Source organism: Agelaius tricolor, unplaced genomic scaffold, assembly GCF_023055355.1.
Source record: "Agelaius tricolor isolate 1412-34295 unplaced genomic scaffold, bAgeTri1.0.p SCAF_1, whole genome shotgun sequence".
In the NCBI taxonomy this organism is placed as follows: Eukaryota; Metazoa; Chordata; class Aves; order Passeriformes; family Icteridae; genus Agelaius; species Agelaius tricolor.
The window spans coordinates 4,426,021-4,452,065 of record NW_027269261.1 but is presented as its reverse complement, the minus strand read 5'-3'; the positions used below and the strand labels follow the sequence as shown (position 1 = coordinate 4,452,065).

Here is a 26,045-nt window from a genome sequence, read left to right as displayed (position 1 = left end):
TTGTGGGTCAGTTTGGAAATGTAGCAGCTGTTGAATCTGAAATCTGTGTTTCTGCTCATTTTAGGGATGTTTCATCTGTGGAACTGCTCATGAACAATCACCAGGGGATCAAAGCAGAAATCGATGCCCGAAATGACAGCTTCACTACGTGCATTGAGCTTGGCAAGTCTCTGCTGGCCAGGAAACACTATGCATCGGAGGAGGTACCGTGCTCCCTGCAAACAGCCATGGGCTCCTGGGGCTTCCTTACAAGGGAGAAACCTGCCCTGTGTCACCCACAGAGGAGTAAGAAGTGTCACCTTAGGGACAATGCACTTATGTGCCTTTGGGAAATCAGGGTACAACTTCACTCTGGCAATTCATGGTGGGTAACAGAGGTGACATTGAGATTTAAAATGGCATTTTCAGCCCAGAAAATGCAAAGAAGTTGCTGCATTCCATTCTGCAGAGAATGGCTCTGGGATGGAAAGGTGTCTTCCTTGAGCAAGGGCAGAGGCAGCTGTGACACAGCCTGAACTTTCTGCAGGGAAAATGGGATGCTGTGGAGAGGCCTGATAGGGGAATGAGCAGGAAAATGTTTGCTGTGTAGGGACTAAATTCAAGGAATATTAAGAGAACCATATCCAACTGCTGAAAGCCTTGATTTATTTTCTGAGGTGTCTAGGCCACAGGATAGAGGCTCAGCCCTTGCTTCTCCTGCCTCCCTTTGGGGAAGGGTAGGTAATCAAACATTGTGAGGCACTTCCCTCTCAGGAAGGGGAGAGCTTCTGCAACAGTCCTGAACAGCATTATTATTATTATTTTGCATTATTCACTGGAAAAGGGCAGAAGATTCAGTGCCTGATTGCACTATTTACATTTGTTTGCCCATTACACCCTTTTATCAAATACTCTGTGTGCTGTAGCTTTTAAGAGCCACTAAATGCTTATGCAAATGTGATATTTTAATGGAAATGTCACATTTATTTATACTTGGAAGAGAAAAACAGCTGTTGTTTGCACGGTGAAGTCACTTCCTGAGGAATTTGTGCAGTGTCTGTCAGTGCAGGGTTGGGGGGAACTGCTGCCTGGTGCTTGTGTAACAGCCCTGCTCTCTGCTCTCCATCCAGATCAAGGAAAAGCTCCTGCAGCTGACAGAAAAGAGAAAAGAAATGATTGACAAATGGGAAGACAGATGGGAGTGGCTGAGACTGAGTAAGGACACCCTTGGATTTCTTTTGGACTGGGCCTTATCTAACTTTCTTCATTGTGCCTTTCTGAGCACTGAAAAAAACCTGCAGCTCCTCACTTTTCTGTTACAGTGCTTGGAAGTGTGTTTGTGCTGGAATAGCTGCAAGGTTCACACCTGCTTGTTGTTAAATAATGAATTTGAAACCAAGAAGTCTTGCTCTATATGATCAAATTTGGAGCTCGGTGCAGTAGCTCTACTGTATTTGCAGGTGTCACATTCCAATTTCTATGCTGAAATTAGTAGGTTACACTAGATTAGAACAAAAATCCACACTAAACTTGAAAAATGAAACTTGCATTTTTCCTAAAGCAAAGCCAATAGGAGAAATGTCTGTCTTTTCAGAGACCAGTTTCACTGAACACGCACTAGCCAAGTGCACACACTTTGTACTCTGAGCTGGGTTTAGATAAATCCCAAAGCTGCCACGATGCTCCTCTTTGTGACATTAATGGCACTGACTCCTGTGCCCTCTCTGCTCAGTTTTGGAGGTGCACCAGTTCTCCAGAGATGCAAGTGTGGCTGAGGCCTGGCTGCTGGGACAGGAGCCCTACCTGTCCAGCCGTGAGATAGGGCAGAGCGTGGACGAGGTGGAGAAGTTGATCAAGCGGCACGAAGCGTTTGAGAAATCCGCGGCTACCTGGGACGAGAGGTTTGCAGCGCTGGAGAGACTGACCACGGTGAGTGTCTGAACCTCCCTGGCCATTCCTGGTGCTTTGGAACAGCTCCCAGCATCACCAGCTTGGTCTCCATTGCTTGGTTGGTTGTTGGTTGACCTCAGCCAGCCACACAGAGCCTGAAGTTTCATATCTCCAGCCATTCTAAAAAACCCTCTTTGATTAATTGGAACTCAACAACCTCCAAGGAAAAAGCTTAAATGATAAATGACCTTAAGAGTCAGCAGGAGCTGTCTCAGGCCTGGGAGTGATGACCCAGAAGGAAATTTCAGAGCTAAACAATTTGCTCCAGCCCTCTGCTGTATGGTTGGCCAGTTATATTTGGTTAAAGATGACAGTGGTGGGAAGGGGACAGTGACAGTGATTTTTGTTGTGTTGTGACTGCTCCAGTGCAAAGCTGTATTGTCCTCTAGGAAGACACAATGAGAAAAAGAAACCCCAAACTCCAATTTGAACACAACTGCAGTGTCAGTCATTAATGCTTGGAGAGCATTTTACCATATTTGGAGAACAATTTGGCTTTAGACACTACAGTTGAAGTGGCCTGGGTTTTCACACACACTGAGTGTCACAGCTGCAGATAAAAGGAACTGGAGTTTCTCAGCATCTTCACAAATCAGGCTGGTTCTATGGACATGGGTAATTTCCGGGATTCAGACAGGAAACATTTTATTTCTGTGTTTGGCAAGCAGACAAGAAGATGTCACTTTTGGATATTTTAATAACTTGGGCTGTTTTCTTGTTTGTCTGAGTTTTGTTCTAATAGAATGAGTTGGAAAATATACATGGCCACTGGAGAGCTGCTGTCAGAGGGTCTGATGCTGATGTCCTCCCTGACAAATTCAGTGCTATGAATACTTTTAAAGCCTGATGCCTTCCAATTTTATTCCCATTCACTTTAATTTCAGTAATGTTCCAGAAAAACATACAGAGTTGTTGCTAGTTTCTAGAACACCCCACAGAAAATGAGCAGTGTTTTTAAATAAAAAATATTTGCTCTCCCAGCTGGAGCTGCTGGAAGTGCGTCGGCAGCAAGAGGAGGAGGAGAGGAAGAGGCAGCCGCCCACTCCGGAGCCCAAGGTTGCAGAGGATGGAGACTCCCAGCAGCAATGGTGAGCTGGACTCTGCACTTCCCTTGGGGAACCCTTGGGCTGAAAATGTGCTGGAAAAGGAGAGGAGCTTGTATGGGTTTGTAACATGACCCTTGTTAGAAGGCTTGGTGGTTTATGAGGACAGGACCTCTCCCAAACCCCTGAATTCTGTGCCAAGTTCCCATTTTCCAGTTGTCACTGCTGAGGCATCCCTGGCCCAAAAGTGGGAATGCTGCTTTTGTCCTCTGGGGCATGAATTGCAGTTTCTGAACCAACTTGGCTTTTTTCTTTGATGAGCATCATTTACAGATTTTAAGCCATTTATTAAATTGCTTATGTGATAGGAGGAGGTTTATTTGTAAGGTAACTGTCAGTAAAGTCTGGTTAAATCTCACTTCACACTGGATTTATTCAGTTGGGCCTGAGGATTTTAGGAACATACTTGGATTTCTTAAATTAATATTCTGTAAGAAAATCTCATTTTGTTGAACAAGGTGACTTCCAAGAACCTTATACAATTTCTTTTCTTTTTCCTCTCTCCAACAGGGATGGGACAAAAGGAGAACAAGTTTCCCAAAACGGTTTGCCCTCAGACCAGGAATCTCCACGGGTTAGTTACCGCTCCCAAACCTACCAAAACTACAAAAACTTTATTAGCAGACGGACAGCCAATGACCGCTCGTGGTCTGGACTGTGAGCCACAGAATCACTTGCAGCAACAGAAACCTTTTTTCAGTATGGTTTACTGGTACTGGTTTAATCTTTTGGCTTCAGATTTCCCTGCTGCTTTTCTCTTCCTTCCCATCAGTTGACTTTTATTTAATTAGCAGCCCCTTGGACATATATTTGCTTCACTTTAATCTTTGTTTATTTGAATCTCCCCACTGACACTCAGTTGCTTTAAGGTGACACATTTATTTCATGTTATTTACTGTGAGTTTTTCATGTCGCTAATAGCATTAAGATTTTCCAGCGAAAGCCTCCTTTATATGAGTAATTGAGATGTAATGAGATTACATCCTAATGAAGAAGAGCACTAGGACCTGACAGGTATGACGCATCGAGTTATACTAACAGGTCTCAGCACGGCAACTTTATTAAATCAGCTGCATTAGCAAGAGTTATGTACCAGGCCAAAGATAATCCACATGAGTGAGCTGGGCAGGAAGGGCTGGGAGGGGGGGGAGTGTGACTGTGGACAAATAAAAGCCTTAAGGTTAGTTTGTATAACATTCCATGCAGAATGGACTCATTGACTGCAGAGACAAATAAACGTGAAATAAACCATTCAAAACCAGTATCTAGATTTATCTGGGAGTTTAGTCCTCGTGCAGAGTTGTGATCTTGCTGTGTTGGGGCCCCATTTGGCCTCAGTCCTGTCCAGATGGCACTACAGCAATTTTATTTCTGGGCACCAGAGAGGCAGGGGTGTAAATGAGAGTAGGCTGTAACCCCTTGGGGAGAGGATGCGATGCTTCCTTTACAGACTAAATAAAATACACTGTCTAAGATGCCAGCTCTTTATTTTACATAGGTGCAGGCTGAATGCTCCATGCCTTACTTACTCCTTCTTGACAGGGGTGTCCCAGTGGAGTCAGGATGCATGCCAAGAATCCTCACGTGCAGCCATGACAATGCCAGTAAATGTCCCTGGAGTTAAAGCAACACAGGAGCTGGATCTGGCTCCCCTCCCCACCCCCTTCCTGCAGAGCCTCCTTGTTTCAGTTAATGCTTTGAGTGAAAGGACAGTTCTCTTTGCTGCTGAGCCTGGCTCTCTGGGGTCACATTCAGTGCAGGAAAGGCTCCTGGCAGGCTGGGATCTGTGGATATCAGGGCTCTTACAGTGCTGCAGAGCAAACACGAGTCCCAGCCCAGGGCTCTGGCAGGAAATGCCTTTCAGCACAGGCTTGGCTTTAAGAAGCCCATCCTAGTTAGGTCTGAGTCTGCACACAGACTCTGCCAATGCTCCCCAGTACACAGCAGTTCCACCTTTCTCTTTCTGGAAATAAAACCTTTTGGTTCTTCTTTAGCATTCAGCCCTGAAGTGAGCTGTTGTACATTCTAATGTTTATAAATTCTCTACAGTTGTGGCAGGGAATGTGAGGTGATCTTCAAGCACATCCCAGATAATCATCTTGTTGGTTAGCACAACCTTATACATCACCTGTTTGCTTCTTTTGAAATTTTATTTTATTGCCATGCTACATGATACATTTCCATGGTCATCTTTGTCATCTGCACTTCGGTCTTCCATGAGAACTTCTGAGCTCAGTTTGTCAAGTCCTGTGTTGCAGTACCTTGGGTGTACAGAACTGTGTCAGTGAGGCACAAGATGTGCTGCTGTTGGTCAGAATGTTGGTTTCTGACAACTGGCTGAGCAGTGCAGCTGGATTGTTCTGTGTGGGCTGAGCTTGTGAACTGAGAGCGGTGATTGAAAGGATGTGCTTCAGTAACTGTACTTTTGTCTTTCCACTTCATGATGCATGTTTTGTTTGTTTTTTTTTTTCTTTTGTCAGGATAACAACATATAGCTTCTTAATGCTTTTAAAAATTCCATATGAATTTATGGGGATGCTCTGGTGGCTGCCCTGTGCCTCCCAAGTGTGTCAGTTCCCAGGGCAGGATAGCTGTAGCTTCAGACTCCACCATCTGCAGAGCCTTCACATGTATTTTGGTGAAAAAGTAGTCTGTAGAAGGAATTTTAAGAGATAGATTTTTTTGATTTGTATTAGTACACTTATATAAAAAATTCCACTTTTATGATGATGAAGAAAAAGTAAGTTATTGATTAAGGTCATCATTTCAGGCACTAGAAGAGTAGGATTTCACCTATTTGTTGTAGCCTGTGGGTCTGGCTAAAGGCATTAGGAAGGTCCTTTTGACAGAGCAGCCTAGAGGTTGGCATCTCTTTGCATCTGAAGCAGGCAAATCATCTGGTTCTTCAGCTGTGGGGCAGAGCCTTGAGTCCATGAACTGAGCAGATGTTGCTTCAAGCACTGCGAAATCCAAAGGGGCACCTGTGTCATTGTCACCACCTGTCTTGTTGCATGTCCCAGTCCTGCTTTAAAGAGTTCCAGAATAGCCTGTAGCCACTAAAGCACTTCCAACTAACCCCTCAGGCCCCACTGAGAGAACTGTATCATGTACAGAGACCTGTTGTGTTGTAACAGGAGTTTGCTGTTGCTGTTTGTCCTCCGTGGCATTGTCTCCGCATGCCCCACGCATGTTTCCATTGAAGTGTGTTCAGCTCCTGTTTTTTCTCCGTTTTCATGACACATCCTTTGCAGAGCTGTTCATGATTTATTTTGCTTGTTTTCTGTTAATTGTAGATAACACGTGAAAGGAAATAAAACCTGAAAGAGCATCAGAAAAGCTTTTCATAGCCCTTTTACAACTGGTAGAATTTGACGTAGAAGGTACAGGTCTGATGATGTAATTAAAGTTGGCAGTTATTTCTCAAAGTCACAGGGTTGCAGCACTGAATTCCATATTATTTCCCATAAAATATGCTGAGCAGCTGTGCAGTGGCTGCTGGTTTGAAACTGGTCTGGTTAACCTCAGATTAGGGGATCTAGGTACCCCCAAAGCAGTCCTGTTTTCACAACTGGCTGGTACTGCTCCAGCAAATGCACTGCTTTCTGTGTCAGTGCAGGGGCAGGTACTTCTGGGGAGTTTATTTAAGTGGTGGAGACGAGTTCCTGTGGGCTGTGTGATTCCTGAGTGCTGGTAAAAGGTGTCAGGTCCCTCAGACAGGGCTCCAGCCAGCAGCAAAGCAGTTTGAGGTTCAGGAGCTGTCACTAGACAGAAAGGTGTGCAAATGGCTCTCCTTGTTCTTGAAGGGCTCTGTTGGCCATGGGTGGTTGACACCGGTGATGAATGGTTACTCAAGGGTTGTTCATTCCACTACCTGTGTTCTGGCAGTGTTTGGATAAACTTCAGCCTCATCTATTTACCCTCTCCCCCGCTTTAATGCAACATTTTTGTTATACTTTGAGATTTGGGTACAAGTGGTGAGGGTTGATGGCTTAGATTGATCCTAATTGTGAAGGGGTAGTGTAAGGCTGTGTGTCTTTAGGGACAGGGTAAACCAGATCTGACTGAAGTGCAATGTGAGCTGTGATTCTCTCCCTGTTTAAGGGTGTAGTAGTGTCTGTACTCTGGAGGTTTAGGTTGCTAAAGGCAGTTAACCAATCCTTCCCATGGTCAGAGCAAGCTGACACTCAGATCTTTATAGGCCAATGGTGAGGTACAAGGTGTGAGGCACAACAATGGATACTGGGCAGGTGTAAGAAGTTCTAGCAAACGGTGGCAAAACTGCATTTGTTGCATAATAATTTGGCTGCTTTTGATTTGTCCAGGCCATGTGCAGAAGTAGGAATGTCTAATTATTGTGCCATTCACAAAAACCTGCTTGTCTGCATAAAACCAGTCCAGAATGTTTGTAATCTACTAGAGCATCAGCAGCACTGAGCTTTAGTAACTTGCTAATAATAATACTACACACTGGTTGTGTAACTCCTGAGCTGCTACCAACGGCTCTACACGTCAAAGTAATGGTACAAGAAAACAAAAAAAAAACTGGGACCAAGCTGCATTTCAAAAGCTTATAGCCATTAGGATTCCAATTTAAATGATTTTTGGATGAATGGCTCCTGAAGACGTCGCCAGCTTGACCAGTGAGAGCTGCTGGAAACACGGCTGCTCTCTAGGCTATCGATCCCAGTGCGCCAGGCAACGCGACCAACAAAGCAAGTGATGGGCAAGGCCTTGGTTCTGTCTTTGTTTGGGGGTAAATAGCTGTGTGATGCTGTGTGACTGTGGTGGTTTTCAGTTCCTTTAACCAAAATCCAATCCACCTAATAACGCCAGTCTGAACCAGACCTCGATCAATTGACACGTGACCTCATTCCCCTTGTCTTTACGATCCAATATCCTAACTGGGATGGTGGAGATGCATGGTGTAATCTTTCTAATTTCTGCATGTTTTGATTTTGTTGTGTCACTAGGGGAACGGGGAAAGCGGGAAAGGAGCTTTTACAGAAACAAATCAATTGCACACATTTTTGTAAATGCTCCTGGGCGATTGTGACATCTTTCTCTGCTGACTCATAGTTAATACCTTTTATGGACCTTTAATGCCCCAGTAATGCCATAAATGTACTTAAGGTGGCTGATGTGTATAACTTCTACCGTTCCTCTAGGTTTGCAGAAAGTGTGATTGTTACTGTTCCAAACATTTGAGTACTTAGCAACAGAATTAAATGCTCTCATTCTAGGAATAACAATATATAAAAGAATTGACCAGCAGAGCAAAGCACAGTAAAATTCACACTGATGTTCAGCTGCTTTTATTTTCCCGTCTCTCCACCTATAAAATGGGTACTAATCCATTCCTACCTTCTAATTTCCTTGGCCTCCTGTGTCTCCATGGAGTGCGAGAAAGAACTTACTGGCCTGTGTCATTGTCCAGGCAAAGTTTATACACAGCCACGTTGTGCAGGGAGACAGATTAACTGCAGAATGCCTCAGTGCTGGGGGCTTCTGGCTGAATGTGTTCTCCACTGTTCCTAGGTGGCAGAAACTGCAGAAACCAATGAAATGGTCAATGGAGCTGCAGAACAGAGGACGAGTTCCAAAGAGTCCAGTCCCATTCCTTCCCCGACGTCAGACCGCAAAGCCAAGAGCGGCGTTCAGGCCCAGACTGCTGCAACCCTCCCGGCCAAAACGCAGGAGATCCCCTCGGCCCAGATGGAGGGCTTCTTACACCGCAAGCACGAGTGGGAGACACACAGCAAGAAAGCCTCCAGCAGGTACAGTGCCCCATGTGGAACACAGGCAGGGCAGCCCAGGGCTCTGCCCAAGATGGCACACAGCCATCTCCAGCCTCCTCTCAGCTCCCAGAGACCTCCCAGGCTCCTGTTGCTGTAGGGCTGAACGCTGCACGTGGGGAACTGCAGTCAGAAGATATTTGGTACAAAAGGCAGCGTTGGCCACATTTGTCAGGTGGAAAACTGAGGCAGAGAGATACCACGACTTTCCCACTCCACATGATGGATTTGTGGCAGTAGTGGGATTTGATTCCAGATCTCTCAAGTTGTACGTTACCACAAGAAAAGAAAACCACGTAGGTGTAAGTCTAGAAATGTTCATATTCTTCTGACATTTTCTATTTGCACATTACCACTTTCCACCTACTCTGTAATCTGTTCAGCTTGAACAGAGGACGATTGGTGCACCATAGTCAGTTCCACTCCCAAGGAATGTCCTGCAGGTCTCAAACAGGCAGAACTTTGAGATTTGTCTGTGCTGAAAAAGCTGACTGGGGTACTTTGTGGTCTGAGAGATCTTTTGAAACCAGATTTATGACTTGGCTGACAAGAGAAATGTTCACAGCAAGTGCTGAGCTGCAGCAACATCTGTGGGATTTGGTAGGAGCCAAAACACTTGGCAGAGCTGAGGTCTCAAGTGAGTACAGGAGTACCAGGATTTTTGTGCCACTGGAGCTGTTCACACCAGACAACACCTTTGAGGCAGTGACAGCCACCAGTACCAGTGTCTGGGTATTCCTATTTCCAGTAATTGTTAATTTTCACAGTTCTATTAGAGAATGAGGTGGATGATGCCACTCAGAGTATTTGTGTCAATCAAGGATTTCACACACAGCCTGTTCCATTCCATTCATCATTTTGCAGCACAGTGAGAATTCCTTCTACAACAGAGCACTGCCATTAAAAGGTCAATCATTTTCTGTCTCAAGAATGCAAAGTACCCAGTCTGCCAAACAGTTCTCCCACTGTGAGGACAGGCTGATGTGCTGTCACAGGGAGCTCTGGGAATCTTGGCTCCCTTTGGCTTTTGTCTTGAAGCTGTGTTTCCATGAAAGAATTCCCTGTCTGCAGTTCATGGGACAGCATAGGCTGTATTCACATCCTCACACAACCAATCTCCATTAACTTACAGAAGTAATGACGTTTGGTTTCTCCAGTTCTGCAGGTGAGAGCATTGGATTTATAACTGCTCTTGTTGTTTCCCATGTCTCAAAGGTCATGGCATAACGTGTACTGTGTCATAAACAACCAAGAGATGGGCTTCTACAAGGACTCAAAAGCTGCTGCTTCTGGCATCCCTTACCACAACGAGATCCCCGTCAGCTTGAAGGACGCAGTCTGCGAAGTCGCGGTCGATTACAAAAAGAAGAAGCATGTGTTCAAGCTCAGGTAAACCTGGGGCAGTGCCCTGCCCTTGGGGAAGCCATGGTGGGTGTGTTCACTGGGAAACCCAGGCAGGAGCTGACCATGAATGGTAACTGCAGCCCCAGCTTTTCTGAGCAAGCTCTCTCTATCCCTGAGCTGTGTCTGTTCATCAGAGCGAGCAAGCGCAGGACAGTGCTGCAGTACTCAGAGCACTTTCATTTGGGACAAGACCAGATGTGTGTGCCTGCAGATGGGGGCCTGCATTTCACAGTGTTGGGTTTTTCAGCTGCTCCCTCTGGAACTGGTAGAGAGCAGTGATCGTGGTTCTGCTCTTTTCCAAATCAAGTCTCTTGTTTAATTTTTTCAGTATGAATTTAGGAGACTACTGAAGACATCTCACATATTCAGGTCTGGAACATATAGTTACAGACCATTTCACTCAAATAATGTGAAAGACCTGTTGCTCAAAAGTTCAAAAAAAGGCTTTTCCTTGGGAAACTCCTTGGTTTGCTGAACAATCTTCTAGTGCCAACAGTTAAAAAATTTTTATTGTTACACAGCTGTGAGGTAATCCTGTCAAAGAAGACTTACTTTATGAACTAATTGGGTCATGTATTCCATCACAGGTGTTTTGGGGTTTTTTGGCAGAGCAGGGGTGGTGGGGGTGTAATTTTATATTGGTACAGAAATCCTATAAAGATCAGAGAATCCCTATCTAGGGAAAATTTGCTTTATAGAAAATATATGTGGAAATATATAGCAAATATTTAGGGAAATGTACCTTTCTTGAAGACAGGCCTGCAGCTATGTGATTCATCCTTTAGACTATTTTAAACCTCTCTGAATTGCTAATGGAAGTATATGCTGTTCCAAATCCAAAGTTAGGCAGAAAAACCAACTGCCCTTTTTTCCCAGTGCTCCGTCACCTGCATCAGGCCCCTTGGTTACTTGCATGTAGATATTTCCTTTACTCGAGCACTGTTATTTTACTATTTAATCCTTAATTTCATTTCATAAGGAGTTGTTAAAATGCATAACTTTTGTTGGGAAAGATGGGGAAACCTGCAGCAGAGTTCTTGCTGCCTGTGCTTCCTGCTTGTTCTGGTGATATTCAGTTGTTTTTTCATTTCTGTGTATCATCACATACATTGTTAAATGTATCCCATTTAAACCACCTGAGTAAAATCAGCACAGGAATCACACAGAAGGGAGACTCTGGCCTTCACTGTGAGGAGAGGCAGCTGCTCATCACTAACACTCAGAGCAGGACCTCAAGGCAGCACCACCACAGCTACAAGAGCAGAGCAGCTGCACAATTTTGCAGGATTTCACAGGAGCCATGAAAACTCTGGGTGCTGCCTGTGACATTTTTCTTTTGAAAGTATTGAGTCAACTTTGATAATGTGTTTTGCAAAGGAGAAAAGATGTACCTGAAAGTGCAAATACACACATGGCCAGCAGCCACAAGGGAACACGAGCACCACCCTGAACATGTCCAGAGCCCAGAGCTACCACGTGCATGGCTGCAAGTTGTTGGGGGCATTTGGCAGTGCAGTCCTGTGTGCCTTGGGCTGCTCATGTGCTGGAGCAAAACAAGCAGGAGTTGAAGCACTGTGACCACTCCTGGGCTAAATTTGTGATGGTGTTTTCTTTCCAGATTGACCGATGGCAACGAATACCTCTTCCAAGCCAAAGACGATGTAAGTGTGTTTTTCTTATGGTTTGTTACTGTGCTGTCTGTGCTGCTGTGCCATGGGGAGAAGCAGCTGCTAAGAGCTGCTGTGCACTCTGTGTGTGGGTGATGCACAGGCTCAGGGGCTGCTCAGGTACAGCCTCTGGGAGGTGTCTCTGGAGACGCACAGCCAGAGGGGATGAGCTGGGGCTGGTTTTCCTTGTATTTCCACCCATGTCCATTCCCCCTCGCACTGTTGTGGGAGTCAGAGGGGTGTGCTGGTTGTAACAGTTCTGTGCCTTTGGGGCTCTTGAAGGAGGAGATGAACACGTGGATTCAGGCCATCACATCAGCGATCTCTTCAGACAAAATCGAAGTGTCCCCGACCACCCAGAGCACTCCAGCCTCCAGCCGTGCCCAGACCTTGCCTGCCAGTGTCACAATAACCAGCGAGTCCAGCCCTGGCAAGCGGGAGAAAGACAAAGAGAAAGACAAAGAGAAAAGATTCAGCCTTTTTGGTAAAAAGAAGTGAATTCCATCTCCACACACTGCACTTCTCTGACCGTTCCAGTGGAATTCCAGCATGCGAGCTCAGAACCAATACGTTACTCTCTGTGCCTCATGTTCCTCAATGTGATTGACATTTTTTTATTTATAGAGCATTTTAAAATAAAAAAAGCCAACAAAAAAAAAAAAAGAATCTAAAGTTACAAACGTATGAGGTGCATTGGGCAGCTTCTGTAGGAGAGGAAGGACCAGGTTTTGGGGGTTTGTTTTTGTTTGGTTTTTTTTTTTTTTTTGTTTTGTTTTGTTTTGTTTTTTAATGAAGTTAATGTAGATTAGATCTTAATATTTAAACTGTTCCTCAATTTTGTGAGGCTGTCTTGGAAAATAACCCACTCCTAGTGCTATTGGTATGCAAGGCAGCGGTGCTTTCGAATCTACTGTGCACACGAGAAACCAATGTACAAATTCTCAAAGGCATTCACTTCCAGTTAAGGTTGTTATGCTGAGTCCTGGCTAGCAGAGCCTTCCCCAGCAATTCTAACAGGAATTCAAATGGTAGTGTGTTCTCTTTGCTGTAACAGAGTGCAGGTTGACTCACAGCCCAAGGTTTGTTTAACACCACCCGAAGCGTCCCCGCATCGAGTACGACAGATAAGAATGTTGGTGTTCAAGATGGATTAACAGGCTGGTACAGTTTTAAATAAGCTGTAATTTCAAATTTCTTTTTTTTTTTTTTTTTTTTTTGCCGAAATACATTATATTGTATGTTTCAGATAATTCTAGTACAAAGTATAATAAGACTAGATGTATAATAAACCCTTTAAAATCATCAATAAGTGTAAAAGTGGAACTGAAGCATTTACTGGAAAAGTAATGTTACTCAAATGGTTACTTGCTTGTCAGCTGCAGCACTGTGTGTTATAATTTTGCTACATTACCTTGCTCTTTGATACATAGTGTGCATTTCTGTCACTGTAACTATTGTAATGAAAAATTTTCATCTTACTGCACAATCAAAAATTACATTTAATAGGAATGAACTTTCAATGACTGGGCCTGTAGTCAAGAGTAGTACTGGAACTGGCTTTCAGTTGTATCGAACTGTACCTCTAGACTTTTACCCTATCTGTTAAATATATGCGATGTCATTAAATGCTTTTAAAACTAAATATGCTGGGTAAGTTTCTTATTTCATTTCTGACAATGTTAAATCATAATTTTGAAAGAGGATCAAAAATAAAGTTATTTTAAAATGTCATCTCTCCTGTGCACTGAAACTGATGTCTTCAAATGTAATTCCATTCTTTTGTGCGAAAGTTCATTCTGAAATAGTTATTTTCTCTCTTCCCACTTTTCTTTCCCTTCACTTCCCACCTGCCCTCCCTTTTACCCTGCCTCCCAAATTAAGTGCCAAAAATAAAGAGAAAAGGAATTAAATGAATATTTTGAAAAATATTCTGATATAGATACTTTTTGTGGGAAGTGAAAGCGGCAGAGTGGATGGGAGTAAGCACATCAGAGGCTGGGCAATGGAGTTCCCTGAACATTTACCTGATGGAGGTAAAGCTCCATGTCCCAGTTGGCAGCAAAAGGACATCATTTTGAGTAAGCACCAGTCTCCAACTTCCTACCCACCTTTTACTCAAGTGCTTATGTCCCCTCCTTACCTTGGATGCCACCTAGGGATCCATCTAATAGATATAACTCTAAGAAGCTCCAATATGTTTTAAAGTCAATGAAATGTTAGGAGCCTGGGTTTTAATGTATTGTGATTGTTAAAATCCACTCAAATATTAATTTTGGTAGAAAGCAGATAAACTGCAAACTCACGTGTTTCCAAGTGATAGTTTCCTGAACATGTGACCAATACAGTGTCTTAAATTATTTTCATGGAGTGTACAGTGTTCTCTGGGTTTTTCTTGTTTTCCAAAGTTTTTGGTTATTAAACAATGGAGTATTCATGTACACAAGTTTTTACTCTGTAATGGTATGTTGTTCAGTCTAATTATTAGTAAAATGTAGGCTAATACTGCTAATATTGTAAATGTAAAATTTAATGCATTAGAAATAGCTGAAGTTTAGCCTTATTAGAGACTACAAAACAATTTTCTGAGTTGATTAATGCACAGAGATGTTGATGCCTTACATATGTGTCACTTCAACTGAGCTGGTGCAGTGAGCAGTCAGGCAGATGGATCTTAACAGCCTGGGGTGTGTGGTTCTGTAGTGACTTGGTTGAACATTGCCTTTTGAGTTGTTTTATTGTTTGTCTCACTCCTTTCTGGAAGTTGTTCCCAAGAATGACTTGAATAAAAATCCTTTCTGCTTAGGGACTGACTGGAAGTTGCTGAGGAGCAGGAGTGAATCCCAATAAGCCCTGGAGCCTCAGGGGGCAGTTTCCTGCAGAGAGAGGTCAGGAAGAGCCTCCCCAGCCAGAGCCAAGTCAGAGAAGTCAGGTCAGTGCACACACCCGTGTGCCAGGGCAGGAGGGAGAGAAGTGAGGGAATCTCTTGCACCATGTGAAGGGAGGGACTGCTGCTGGAAAATACCAGGGGAGGAGGAAACTGCAAAGGTGGGTGATGGAAATGGGGCTGAAACTGGAGCAGGCTGTCACTCTCACCGGTGTCACCTGCTCAGAGGTGGCCGTGACACTTCCTGAATTGCACCGGTGACCTTGGCTGGACCGCTGGCAGATGGAATGTTCTGTTCCTCCTGGAGCTGCACTGAAGGGTGAGGATTTCTAGTGCAGGGTAACACATTACTGCAGCTGTTTTGTACCTATGTTGGGATATTTCCTCTGGAGATACATTGCAGAAGTCACACAGAACCTGAAAATTTTCAAAGAAAATGAATTAAGGCAAACTGCTTCCCAGCTGTGTTGCTTGTCATTGATAAGAATAGGAATTGTCCTGCAGTCAGGTCAGTCTCCTTTTTCCATCTTGGAGGGACCCTCACATCACATTCTAAGCTGAGGGAACCTCTCAGAGGGTCCTTCCCATATCCAGGCAAATTGAGCACAATGTGGGGAAAAAACCCAGAACTCTTTAGCCATCAGAATTTAGTATGTGTTGGTGGGAGGGTTTTCTTTCAGATTAATGCCAATAATCTATTAATCCATCTGTTTTGCACAGGTAATGTGCTCTGTGGTAGGACTGTACTTTGTATGAAGAAGATTATTGGTAATGGTAAAGGAAAAGGAAGGAATTATCAATCTCCGTCCTGGTGAAATATTGATTTAGATGTTTTTTCCCTTCACTGTGGTCTCCTTTCTTATGGTTGAGTTCTCAGACTTTAAATGGGTGCGGTCTTTCACAATCTACCTTTGCAATAAATAACTTGCAGGTATGAGAGTTTTGCTACTTTCAGTGGCTGGGTTTTTTTGTGTGTGTTTTTTTTCTTTTTGTTTGTTTGTTTGTTTTGGGGGTGGTTTTGTTTTGTTTTGTTTTTCCCTACCTTTGCTAATCACAGCTGGCTGAAGAAATACAGAAACTTAAATCCCAATGAGCTGAAACAAACAGTAGTCCTTTTCATTAAAAAAAAAAAAAATCAGAAAACCAGGCTGTGATTAATGTTAAGAATGAAATTCGTGGAAGAAGAAGTGGACACCTCAGCCCTGCCCAGTGGAGGGCAGCCCCTGAGCAGGTGGCTGTGGCTGTCCGCAGCAGGTGCGGTGCTGTGGGAGGCCGGCGTGCGCCTCACTCAGCTGCGGTGCCCGGGCGCCGCCCGTGGGCGCACCCGCCATCCGCAGTGTGTCATAATGCAGCACGGCTCGCCCGCAGCCCCAGCACAGCCCGCGGGCAGCCCCGGGACACGCCAGGGACACGGAACGGGCTGCTTGGCACTGGAACACCTAATGGGATGAAGGGAAAGCGGTCTGTGCGTCCGTGCCGGCCGGGTCCTCCCCTGCTCAGCACCACCCCCCAGCTGATCAGCCTGGTGCTGGTGAACACCACAGCTACGGTGCAGCGTGAATACACATTTTTCGGTGTCTGAAATATCATTTACTTTATATTCCACAGTAAGGAATGTCGCACAATACTCTTTCTCTGTTAAATGAGACCCTGGGGTGGCTCATTGCGTTGTACCGGCAAAAATTATCTGGGCCTAACGCGAATTTTGTTTCAAGTCTGTTGTTGCTACCGCTGTTCCTCTCCTCCCACGCCCAGCTGAGACAGAACTGTCCCTTGCTCACCGAGTGCCGGCAGCGTCCATGAGAGGTCACTGTACCCAGGGAGATGCGAGGGTGACTGGTGAGAGAGAATGAAGAGCTCGGATCAAAGTTCTCTTGGCTCAGAAAATCAGATTGCTAAGGAGTTATGTAAACTCGTGGCAAGATTTAAACACGTCTCAGCTGAATCATCGTAGGAGGGAAGTTGAGACAAGTATGGCAGCCAGGATACAGAAAGGTGAGGAGCTCCACCATCCTTGCTGTGGCAGGAAAAAGGAGATTCTGTGGGAAGATCAAGCTTTCTGCAGTGATTTTAAACGGGTCGCTGAGGCTCCATGAAGGTCTGGCAGAAAGGCAGCCCCCAGGCTGGATGAAGGCAGGCAGTACCCTGTGAGAGAGGGGGTCTGGGAGGCCCTGGGCCGCTGTGTCAGAGTGCAGAGTGTGATGAGTGGGTTTGATCCATCTGCCGCTCCTGGCTGTCCTGCTCAGCTCTGGGACAGCAGCAGCACCAATCTGTCATGGCTGGTCAGGACGTTCCCTCCAGGCTGGCTCTGGGAAGAGCCCTGTCTGCCAGGTCTCTCCAAAACGGGTGTGAGGATAGAAAAGGCTCCATTTTTTCTTTTCTCCTTTTTCCTGATGCTGTTTCTGGCTGGATCCAAGCATTGCATTAATGCAAATCAGTATTTCTGCCCACAAGGGATAAGAGCTTAGAGCCAATTCCCCTGTTATAATTTTGTAGTTAAATTGTAAAATCACTGAGAGGCATCAGTCAGGATTGGATTAATGTAATGCCAGGCAACAAATAAACAGAACTAGATCACAGCTCCTGCTTCTGATCCCTCCCCTGAGTTATTAGGGATTTTATATAATTTTAAAAAGTATTTGCAGCTCAAATAAGAGGTACCAATTTTGAAATACCAATTAATATGCCATCTCTGTGCATCTGCTGTACATTCATCCATAAAAATATGAGTTATAAAGGCTATTTTGTGAAGCAGAGATCTAGGACATAAGACAGATGTTTCTGGGAGGGAAAACCTCAGTGTTCATTGTTAATCACAGCTCTTGGATATGTACAGAGTGGGCAGGATGTATCATAGAGGATTGGAGTTCATTTGAGATGTGCTGCTCTCTGGCATCTTCTATACAAGGCTTGCTTCAAAGAAGCAAACCAAACAGAAAAGCAACCAACCTAAGAAACAAAAAAAAACCCCAAAAACCAACCCCAAATCCCTCAAAAAACACAGCAGCAGCAGCAAATTGTCCCTTCAGCAGAGCGGTGACTGTCACTCAGGTACTACTTGTCCAAGATGCTACATTAGTTAGTTTTTACATTTCAAATATAAAATAAAGAAGTAGTAAAGTCACAGGATATGTGTTCCCAGCCAATGGGCTCCTTTCCACAATGAGGAGGAAAAATGCTGCTGCTATTGTCAATTTTTATGTCTCTTTTAATTAAGTTTTAAAGCATTCATTTTTACAGTTATGTGAAACTGGAAGTATATTCAGACTACCATTTTTAACAGAAATTCCCTTTTTAAATTTAGGTTCACACTTTATTTTGGTTTGCATTGCTACTTCCATTCTCTTTGTGATGCTGAGGGCTCCAGAACCTGAAATTAACACCCAAAAAACAGCCCATGAGAGCATCCAGGATATTTATGTTGTGCTGACAGTGAACAGCAGGCTGCAGCATTGAGGAACATTCTCAGCAACATGACAGCTCCTAATAGGAAAGTAATAATGCCATTTTTTAAATTGCAAAAAAATTACACAGAACATCATGCTTAAATTAATTGAATTAATTCAACCACCATCAAAAAATTACCAAATTCTTGAGACTACAGATTATAGAAAAATGAATGAAACTGAACTTGTGTTACTCCACATGTTTAAGGTTTTTCTTTGAGGTTTTTATGGGCTGTTTGTTCATGACTAGTGTACTTAATTGTTAAAATAATGATGATAATAATTTTTTTTTTTCCAAAACACGGGATATAAATTTTACTGAAGGATTAAATACAAAGTTCAGCTTGACTGCCCTCTCTCACAGAGAAATGACAGCCACGGCAGCAGAGACTTGAAACCAGTTTTTCATTTGTCCTGGTTGGATAGGTGAAGAGCCTATCTGTCATATTGATTAATTTTATTATGTAAATTAGATAATTAACAAAAAAAAAAAAGAAAAAAGAAAGCTGTGATGATATGGAATTTTTTCCATTGAATAACGCCAGGGTGGGGAACGACGGGCCGGTATCGATCTCTTCACTGCCGTGACCAGGGCAGGGCCCGAGGGAACGGCGGGAGCTGTGTCAGAGCCTTGGGCTGGACATCAGGGAAAGGCTCTTCCCTCATTCCCTCAGAAGGTGCCGGGCACTGCCCAGGCTACCCAGGGAATGGCCACGGTCCCGAGGCTGCCAGAGCTCCGGGAGCGCTTTCAGGGACAGGGTGCGATTGTTGGGGTGTCCTGAGCAAGGCCAGGAGCTGGACTAGATGATCCTTGTGGATCCCTTCAAGCTCAACCCATTCCGCCATTCCAAGATACAACAAGGTCCATGCGGTGAGCGGCTGCTGGGAAGGAGTTAAAAAACGTGAGTGCGAATTTGGTTGTATTCTGTGAGATTTTTGAAGACTATTGCACACAGGGAAAGCAGAAAGACAGGGGGTTTTTTTGCCTAAATCTGCGTGTGCCTCGCGGGGCGGGGCGGGGCTGTGCCGGCCATCGCTGAGGGCTCCGCGCTGCCCTCAGGGCCGGGCCCCCTCATGAGGGAGAGCGGGAGGGGCCGCGCGCCGCTGCCCGCGCGCGCCCCGTGAGGCGGGAAGGCGGCTCCGCCTCAGGGCCGGCGGCGTGAGGGCTCCGGCCGCTCCCCCGCCCGCCCGGGGCCGGGCTCCTGCCGGGGGCGGCTCCCGAGGCGCCGGGGCTCGCATTCCCCCGAGGGCGGGTGTCCCGCTGCCGTGTCCCGGAGTGCTGCCGGCGCTGCGACCCCGTGTGCGAGCGGTGGCGGCACGCCGCTCTTCGGCTCGGTTGGTGTGAGGCGTGTTGTGTGGGAAAAGGTACAGGGGTCGTCAGCCTTGGAATTCCCTCTTCCCGTCCGTCTGGCGCTGTGCACTGCAGATGGGTGTTCGGTTCTGCTCCTCTGCATCCTCTTCCCTGCGGTTGTGGCCTTGTGGAGTGAGTTTCTGGAGGGCTGGGTTTGGGCTCCTGTGCAGTGATACTATAAAGCGGTGGATATCTTACCACCAACATGCAGCAAACAAGCTCGACAGATAATGGTAATATGAATTCTGCTTTAGGAAAAGCAGAAGGCAAGAGAGAAAATATATTCCTTATAGTATCATTCCAAAGGATGACAGTGAAAAAAAAAAAAAGGGGGGAAAAGGGAAACACCCCCCCCCCCCAAAAAAAAATCAACCCCAAACAAAACCACAGTCCCCTCTATCTCGTGGTGACTTGGAGTGTTTTGTGACTGAAAACGGGAAAATAAGATAGTCTTAATTACATAGTTTCTGTAGACTCCAAAAGGAGAAAGTTTTCGGTTGCCGGGGGTGAGGAAAGGTGGGGTAATATTCCCATATTAATGCTGGATGTTGTATGTGAGGTGATACTGAAAGAGAGGGTTTGTGTGAGGACTCGGAGCACTGGATCCTGCTGAAAAGCCTCAGAAGCCCCCAGACCACCCAGAGTGGCCACAGCACCCATCCAAGAGCAGCTCCCCCACCCAAGGAGAACTCCCCAATCCAGGCAGAGCTTCCCCCATCCAAGCAGAGCTCCCCCATCCGAGGAGAGCTCCCCTCACCGAACGAGAGCTCCCCAGTCCAGGCAGTCCCTTTGCATTTTAAACACAGGTGCACTCTGCGGTTCTAGCGCACGGGTGTTGTGTTTTCTTCTCTTCCAGCCCTGGCCCCGAGGGTAGATATGTTAAGAAGAAGAGCGCCTAGGAAGCTTTGTGCAGGAAGCCAAGACGGCGCAACACGGGAGACGCAGCGGGGAGACTTTGGCAGGTGGTGCTGGTGACGCACAGAAGTTACTTTGCCTTCGGAAAGAAAAAAAAAGCCGGGTGTGCTGCTTATGTAGGTGTGTTTTTGTGACCCCGAGAAGTTGCCCGGGTCGCGCAGCGGCGGCGGAGCGGCGGCGGCTCGTCCTGGGCAGCGGCGGCAGCAGATGATGGTGGCGGCGCGGCGGTAGCGCGGCGACGGCGGCGGCGGCATCCCGCATCCGCGGATGCACGGCCCAGCCCCATCCCCATCCCCATCCTCATCCTCATCCCCGCGCGGAAGGGACACCTGAGGCTTCGGCAGGCGGGCGGGGATCGCCGCCGTTCGGAAGGGGAGAGCGTGCCGGGGGAAGGCGGGCCGGCGCTCGGCTGTGTGTGCCGGTGGGCAGGGGGCTGGTTATCATGGCGGATCGGACGGCTCCGCGCTGCCAGCTCCGGCTGGAGTGGGTGTACGGCTACCGGGGCCACCAGTGCCGCAACAACCTGTACTACACGGCAGGGAAAGAGGTGGTGTACTTCGTGGCTGGAGTCGGCGTGGTTTACAACACCAGGGAGCACAGCCAGAAATTCTTCCTCGGGCACAACGATGATATTATCAGGTAAGGGGGCTGACTTCTCTGGTGGTGGGGTGGGGTGGGGTTTAAAGGGAAGGGAGGAGGAGAATGTAGTGCTGGCAGAATACCCCCTCCTCGCCTCTTACAGCTCGGCTTGTACCTGTCGTTTTAGAGCAGCTCAGATTTGTTAGCAGCAATCTCTGCGAGAGCTGGATCCCTAGATACTGTTGATTATCATTATTTTGTAGCAAAGCGTGGAAATATTGTCATAATAACGGAGGGAAGGTTAAGTTTTTCTATTGCACTGCACCAAAAGCAAAGTGCTTCATTTCAGCACTGGAAAGGTCTCAGTGCAACAGTGCTGCAAAATCGTGGTTCCAGTACCTTGATGTTTCCAGAGCTGGGACCCCAGCTCATCAATTCTGACCTCGTGCAGAAGGCAGGTGCAGCTCTCCTCGCCCTCAGCAAATCCCAGCATGAGAGTGCCATAAATCTGACACGTAGCTCAAACTAATCTGGTTTTAATATCCAGAAAATGTAAATCAAAATCAAGTTCAGCTGTTTGCACTCCAGGCAAACAATCCCAAGCATGCTGGTGCAAGATGGCCAGGTCCTGCTCCTCATCTGTCCAGTTCATTGTTCCTTTCTCTCAAATTCTGCCTGAGAGGTGGATTTAATTGATGTTTTCGTCTTACAGAAATGCTGATATTTTTACTGCACCTCACAAAATAAAAATGCAGTTACAGTGCTCAAGGTAGTCTTTAAAAAAATCTGTCCAGAATACAGAAATTGACATCAGTAAAATAGAAAATTAATGTAGCTACTACTTGATGAGAGAAATGTGAGCCTAGAATATCCTCCCGAAGGATGTTGCCTGGTGATGCCACTCCTCTGAGCACAGCTATGTGCTGCCCTCCCTGCTCACCCAGTTCAGCATGAATGAAGCGTTTCCTGGATGATGTGAAACCAGAACAGTCCCAGGTGACTCATGGTGTGGGAGTGCTGTGCAAGCATCTGCTGAAGCCGGAGTTTTGACACTCTGTAACCAAAGCACACAATTGTCACACAATCCTTGTTTGCAGGAAGCCTTCCACTTTTCCCAGGAAGAGCTTTTGGCTGCTGTGTATCCTCGTAGCAGCCTTCTCCCCCTCTCTAGGATGCATTAAAGCAGCAGCATTTCATCAAGTGCAGTGCATGTGCATCAAAGTTTATTTTGGTTCCAAGGTATTATCAGCTCCAAAGGCTGCTGAAAATAGACCCTGGGCTGTCAGAGAAGAGTCAGTATTTTAGAGACATCTGCAGGATCATGAAATTAAAAGTTTTGCTTGTTGTATGGACATAAAATTTGATACTCTGGTACAGGAAATGTAATCCATGTAGAGAGCTGTGTACTTCTGTGCTCATGTTTGAATTGTTATTTTAACACCTGACAGCACCTCCCTCCCCAAACCAAATGTATTGTACAGCTTCTGTGCCCTTTACTTTGAGACCTGTCACGTTGGGAGCCTGCTTTTGGCAGTGCCATGTTGAGAAGGTACAACTGGGATAGAAAGAATGAATGGCTCATATTTGTACTTTGACACTGCCTGTTGGGCTCTTTAAAGGAAACCAGAGCCATGTGTTCAAATACCTGTGTCTTGAGGGACTTGCTCAATGTCCAACTCGTGCTTTGGAAAGATGGGTTTTGTTTCTGATCTGCAACACCATCAGAATTCTGGTGCAAAACTGTAGTTTCCACAAAGGATGAAACATTTGGGTCCAGAAGTGAAGAGCAGAAGCTGAGCAGCAGCTCCTGTCAGCTCTCAGGGGCCAGGAACTGTTGCTGTCCCCACGTGGGGTTTAAGGAAGGACAGACTGCCCAGACTGCTGCTGGAATATTCTGTTGTTTGCACATGGCATTGGTGGTTGCCTCCTTTGCCACTGGGGCACTGTGCAGTCCCTGCTGATGCAATATCCCATCACTGTGAGCACTTTGAAGTAGATGATGCCTTGTGTGGTCATCGCTGGTATCACTAATAAATGTGGGAATTTAAATTCTCACATTTTAAGCTTCACAGCTCTAATCCATTTGAGATGAATGGATGAATGTATTTATCCAGTTTTTCTGGGTTTGTTTGGATTTACTTGCTTAAGATCAGCTTCTAAACAGCAGGGTGTGCATTTGCAGTCCAACAGGTTGTCATTTCTAAAGAGGTTTGAAACACTGCTTAAAAAGGAAAACTTGGATTTTGGAAAATACTGTGAATCACTGAGACTGGGAGACCTTCAAGTGGGAAGATCTTCTGCTTCCAAGGACTGCTGTTATCTCCTTCAGTGAATTTTTTTGGTGTTTTTGTGAATGCTGTTTTGTTGAAAAAAATATGAGAAAGCCACGATTCTCAGAAGTAATACTGTGTGTTACCTTGAAGTGTTTATTGAAGTTTATTTATATGAGAGGGGATATTTGTCCTTGGTGAAAAGGGCAGGTGTGTATGTTTAATATGTTCTCCAAGATTAATAGTTCTGTCTCTTGTTTTGCATCAAGATAATGCAGCTGGACATAATTTAGTTTGGGCTAAAGCAGACCAGAAAGTATTGGATTAAATTTTATAGTATTGGAGAAATGGCTTTTCTTCCAGGATTCCCATTTGCAAGGCGAGTTCTGCCTGTGCAAGAACTGAATGTTCTGCCCTCAGCTAATAAGGTCGATGTGCTGAGCAGGAACAAGGGAGCTTGGAATTGTCCTGTATTCTGTGCAAAGCCACACCAGGTGCTGTGCTGCCAGTGCCTCCTCCTTCAGCTCCAGGAGGGGATGAGCTCCTGAACCACTGATTTAACCTTTACGTGAGCCCTGCTTTGCAGAGGAGTTTGTGGGAGCATTGACTTTGACAATAATTGAAAACTTTCAAAAGAACGGGTTTCCTTATTTTAATATTGTGCATTACTTGTAGAACAGTGATCAGTTACATCAATCCTTGTTTTGCTCTGAATTAAGTCTTGGAGACAGTTCTTTCCTATATTTTTTCTGCAATTTGTGCATGTAAAAGCCACAGCAAACAGCAAAAATAAGAATATAACCCATTGAGATACTTCTCACTATCACTTAAAATACAACTGGTTTTATCTGTTTCTGCAGAAGTCATTTGTGAACAGAGATTCCTAAGCCTGAGCAATTTTTCCTTTATAACCATAACACTATAACTTTGTAGTGACAAAGTTATTCCTCCCTGTTTCCGAGTTCCAAGGATTTCTGCAATATTGAGCAGTTGTCCTGACTATGTGACATTGTCACACACCCTGGTTTCTTGTGGCACCTGATATTTTGTATGTTGTGCACTTACAAAAGCAGCTTTGCATCCTGGCTGCCTCCACGCCGGTCTCTGCTGAGGCAGCCAGCCTGCTCTCCCTGGCAGGTGTCTGTAGTGCCTGCAAAGCCCTGCTGTTATCCCTGGATTGCAGGGCTGCTGTTCATGTAGGGCTGCTCACAGTGTGGGATTATCAGAATATTGCTCTCAGTGCGCTGGGGGTGCTGCTGGGGGACAGATTGAGATTAAAGCGCGGCCGTGCCAGCGGGGATGGGATTTCCTGGGCTGCAGGAGCCACTGGAGGCCCGGCTTGTTCTCCACAAGGGTCATTTCAGGGGACAGGATGTGTGTCAGATTGTGGATCTCTTCTCTTGCTGCTGTGGGGGGAAAAGGAGTAACATGCTTCAAGCAATGTTCTGTATTGCACAGTAAATCTAATTCTGGAATTTTTGATTTGCAGAGCTATGCAAATCAAAACCTCAGAGACAGAAGATCTGAATTGTACATTAATATTTTTTATTTAATGTTAAAAACGCCAATCACTTGTTTTTAAAAGTTTTAAAAGTTGAATAGTAATAAAATGGTTATAAAAATAGTAATACAATTAGAGTAATAATAATTTGGACAAATTGAATTAGGACAATATGAGACAATATGAGACAATAAAGACAAAGAGTTACAGACGTCCGGGTACCTTTTTCTGGGCAGAATGAGTCCGAAAAAGGACCCCTGCTAACAAAGGATTAACCCTTTAAAACAACAGCCTGTTGCATATTCATACACCTCATACATGATGCACAAATTCCATTCAAACACAGGATTCTGTCTGGTCAGTGTCAGCTTCTTCCTCCTAATCCTAACAGCACCTTTGAGGTGGGAAGAAGTTGGTTTCTTCTGATAAGAGGGCAATAAATTCTTTTTCTCTGAAAGATTGAGGTGTCCTGGGGCTGCTGTCTGGTGCGAGTGCCTCGTTCCTTTCTTTTAAAAAAACCCACTAACATAGTTCTTATTTTAACTACAAAAGTTACCTTCTAATTACAAGACTACAATTATTATTGAAATGTTAATACAGCACTACTAATCAATACATGAAAATACATATTCACCATCAAAATACATATGGTAAATATCTGCATAGAGCCATATAATATGCACTTTTCACATTGAAAATTAGGTGTTATAATATTCTGTTCATAGGGTTATGCTTATTAAGGGATCTAAAATACTTGCAATTTCTGTTCAGTTGCCCCCATTTGGAAGGTGACAGCAGCTGTTGGTTGTAGAGTGGTGTTCAGGTTACTGTGGGTCTTGTTCAGCATCAGTGCATGGGAGCTGCACTGTCTGCAGCTTGGGCTAACCCTGGACTTCAGAGCCCCGAGGTGACCCCACAGGACTGCTGGGATTCAGTGACTAAAAGAGAGATTTTAGGAGAGGTTTTCAACAACAGGAATTCCAGCCCTGTTTCATGGATGCTACACCAGTGCATCCACCAAGCCATCCAAACTTAACAGATGTGGCACACCTGGGGTGAAGCAGGGTTTTGGGAACTCTTCTGAGGCAGCAAGTTGTTAAATGAGTTTTGTATGAAAGGAATTAGTTCCCCATAGAAACTCCTCTAATCAGCTTGTTGCCTCCTTTGCTTTCAGTGCTGGAAAACCTTGGGAAAATGCTGTTTA

The 26,045-nt window shown here is 45.3% G+C and overlaps 2 protein-coding genes across 16 annotated transcripts in view; both read left to right on the top strand.

Annotated features, from left to right (window-relative positions):
- Positions 1-13,626, top strand: part of SPTBN1 (spectrin beta, non-erythrocytic 1) — a 116,118-nt gene extending 102,492 nt beyond the window's left edge. For 7 of the 8 annotated variants that reach the window (XM_071450319.1, XM_071450234.1, XM_071450567.1 and 4 more), the window contains 9 exons: positions 65-203; positions 1,110-1,194; positions 1,712-1,908; positions 2,911-3,017; positions 3,543-3,606; positions 8,568-8,806; positions 10,040-10,213; positions 11,847-11,889; positions 12,178-13,626. In XM_071450319.1, coding sequence (XP_071306420.1) covers positions 65-203; positions 1,110-1,194; positions 1,712-1,908; positions 2,911-3,017; positions 3,543-3,606; positions 8,568-8,806; positions 10,040-10,213; positions 11,847-11,889; positions 12,178-12,393 — 1,264 coding nt within the window. In that variant the 3' untranslated portion in view covers positions 12,394-13,626. Of the gene's footprint in view, positions 1-64; positions 204-1,109; positions 1,195-1,711; positions 1,909-2,910; positions 3,018-3,542; positions 4,297-8,567; positions 8,807-10,039; positions 10,214-11,846; positions 11,890-12,177 lie in introns of those variants that run through there. The other variant, XM_071450709.1, reaches the window with a different exon arrangement.
- A 3,054-nt stretch (positions 13,627-16,680) lies between these two features.
- EML6 (EMAP like 6) overlaps positions 16,681-26,045 on the top strand; it is a 97,274-nt gene continuing 87,909 nt past the window's right edge. For 3 of the 8 annotated variants that reach the window (XM_071448876.1, XM_071449036.1, XM_071448574.1), the window contains exons 1-2: positions 19,290-19,708; positions 20,433-21,130. In XM_071448876.1, coding sequence (XP_071304977.1) covers positions 20,934-21,130 — 197 coding nt within the window. In that variant the 5' untranslated portion in view covers positions 19,290-19,708; positions 20,433-20,933. Of the gene's footprint in view, positions 16,775-19,112; positions 19,128-19,288; positions 19,709-20,432; positions 21,131-26,045 lie in introns of those variants that run through there. The other 5 variants (XM_071449113.1, XM_071448948.1, XM_071448714.1 and 2 more) reach the window with 4 other exon arrangements.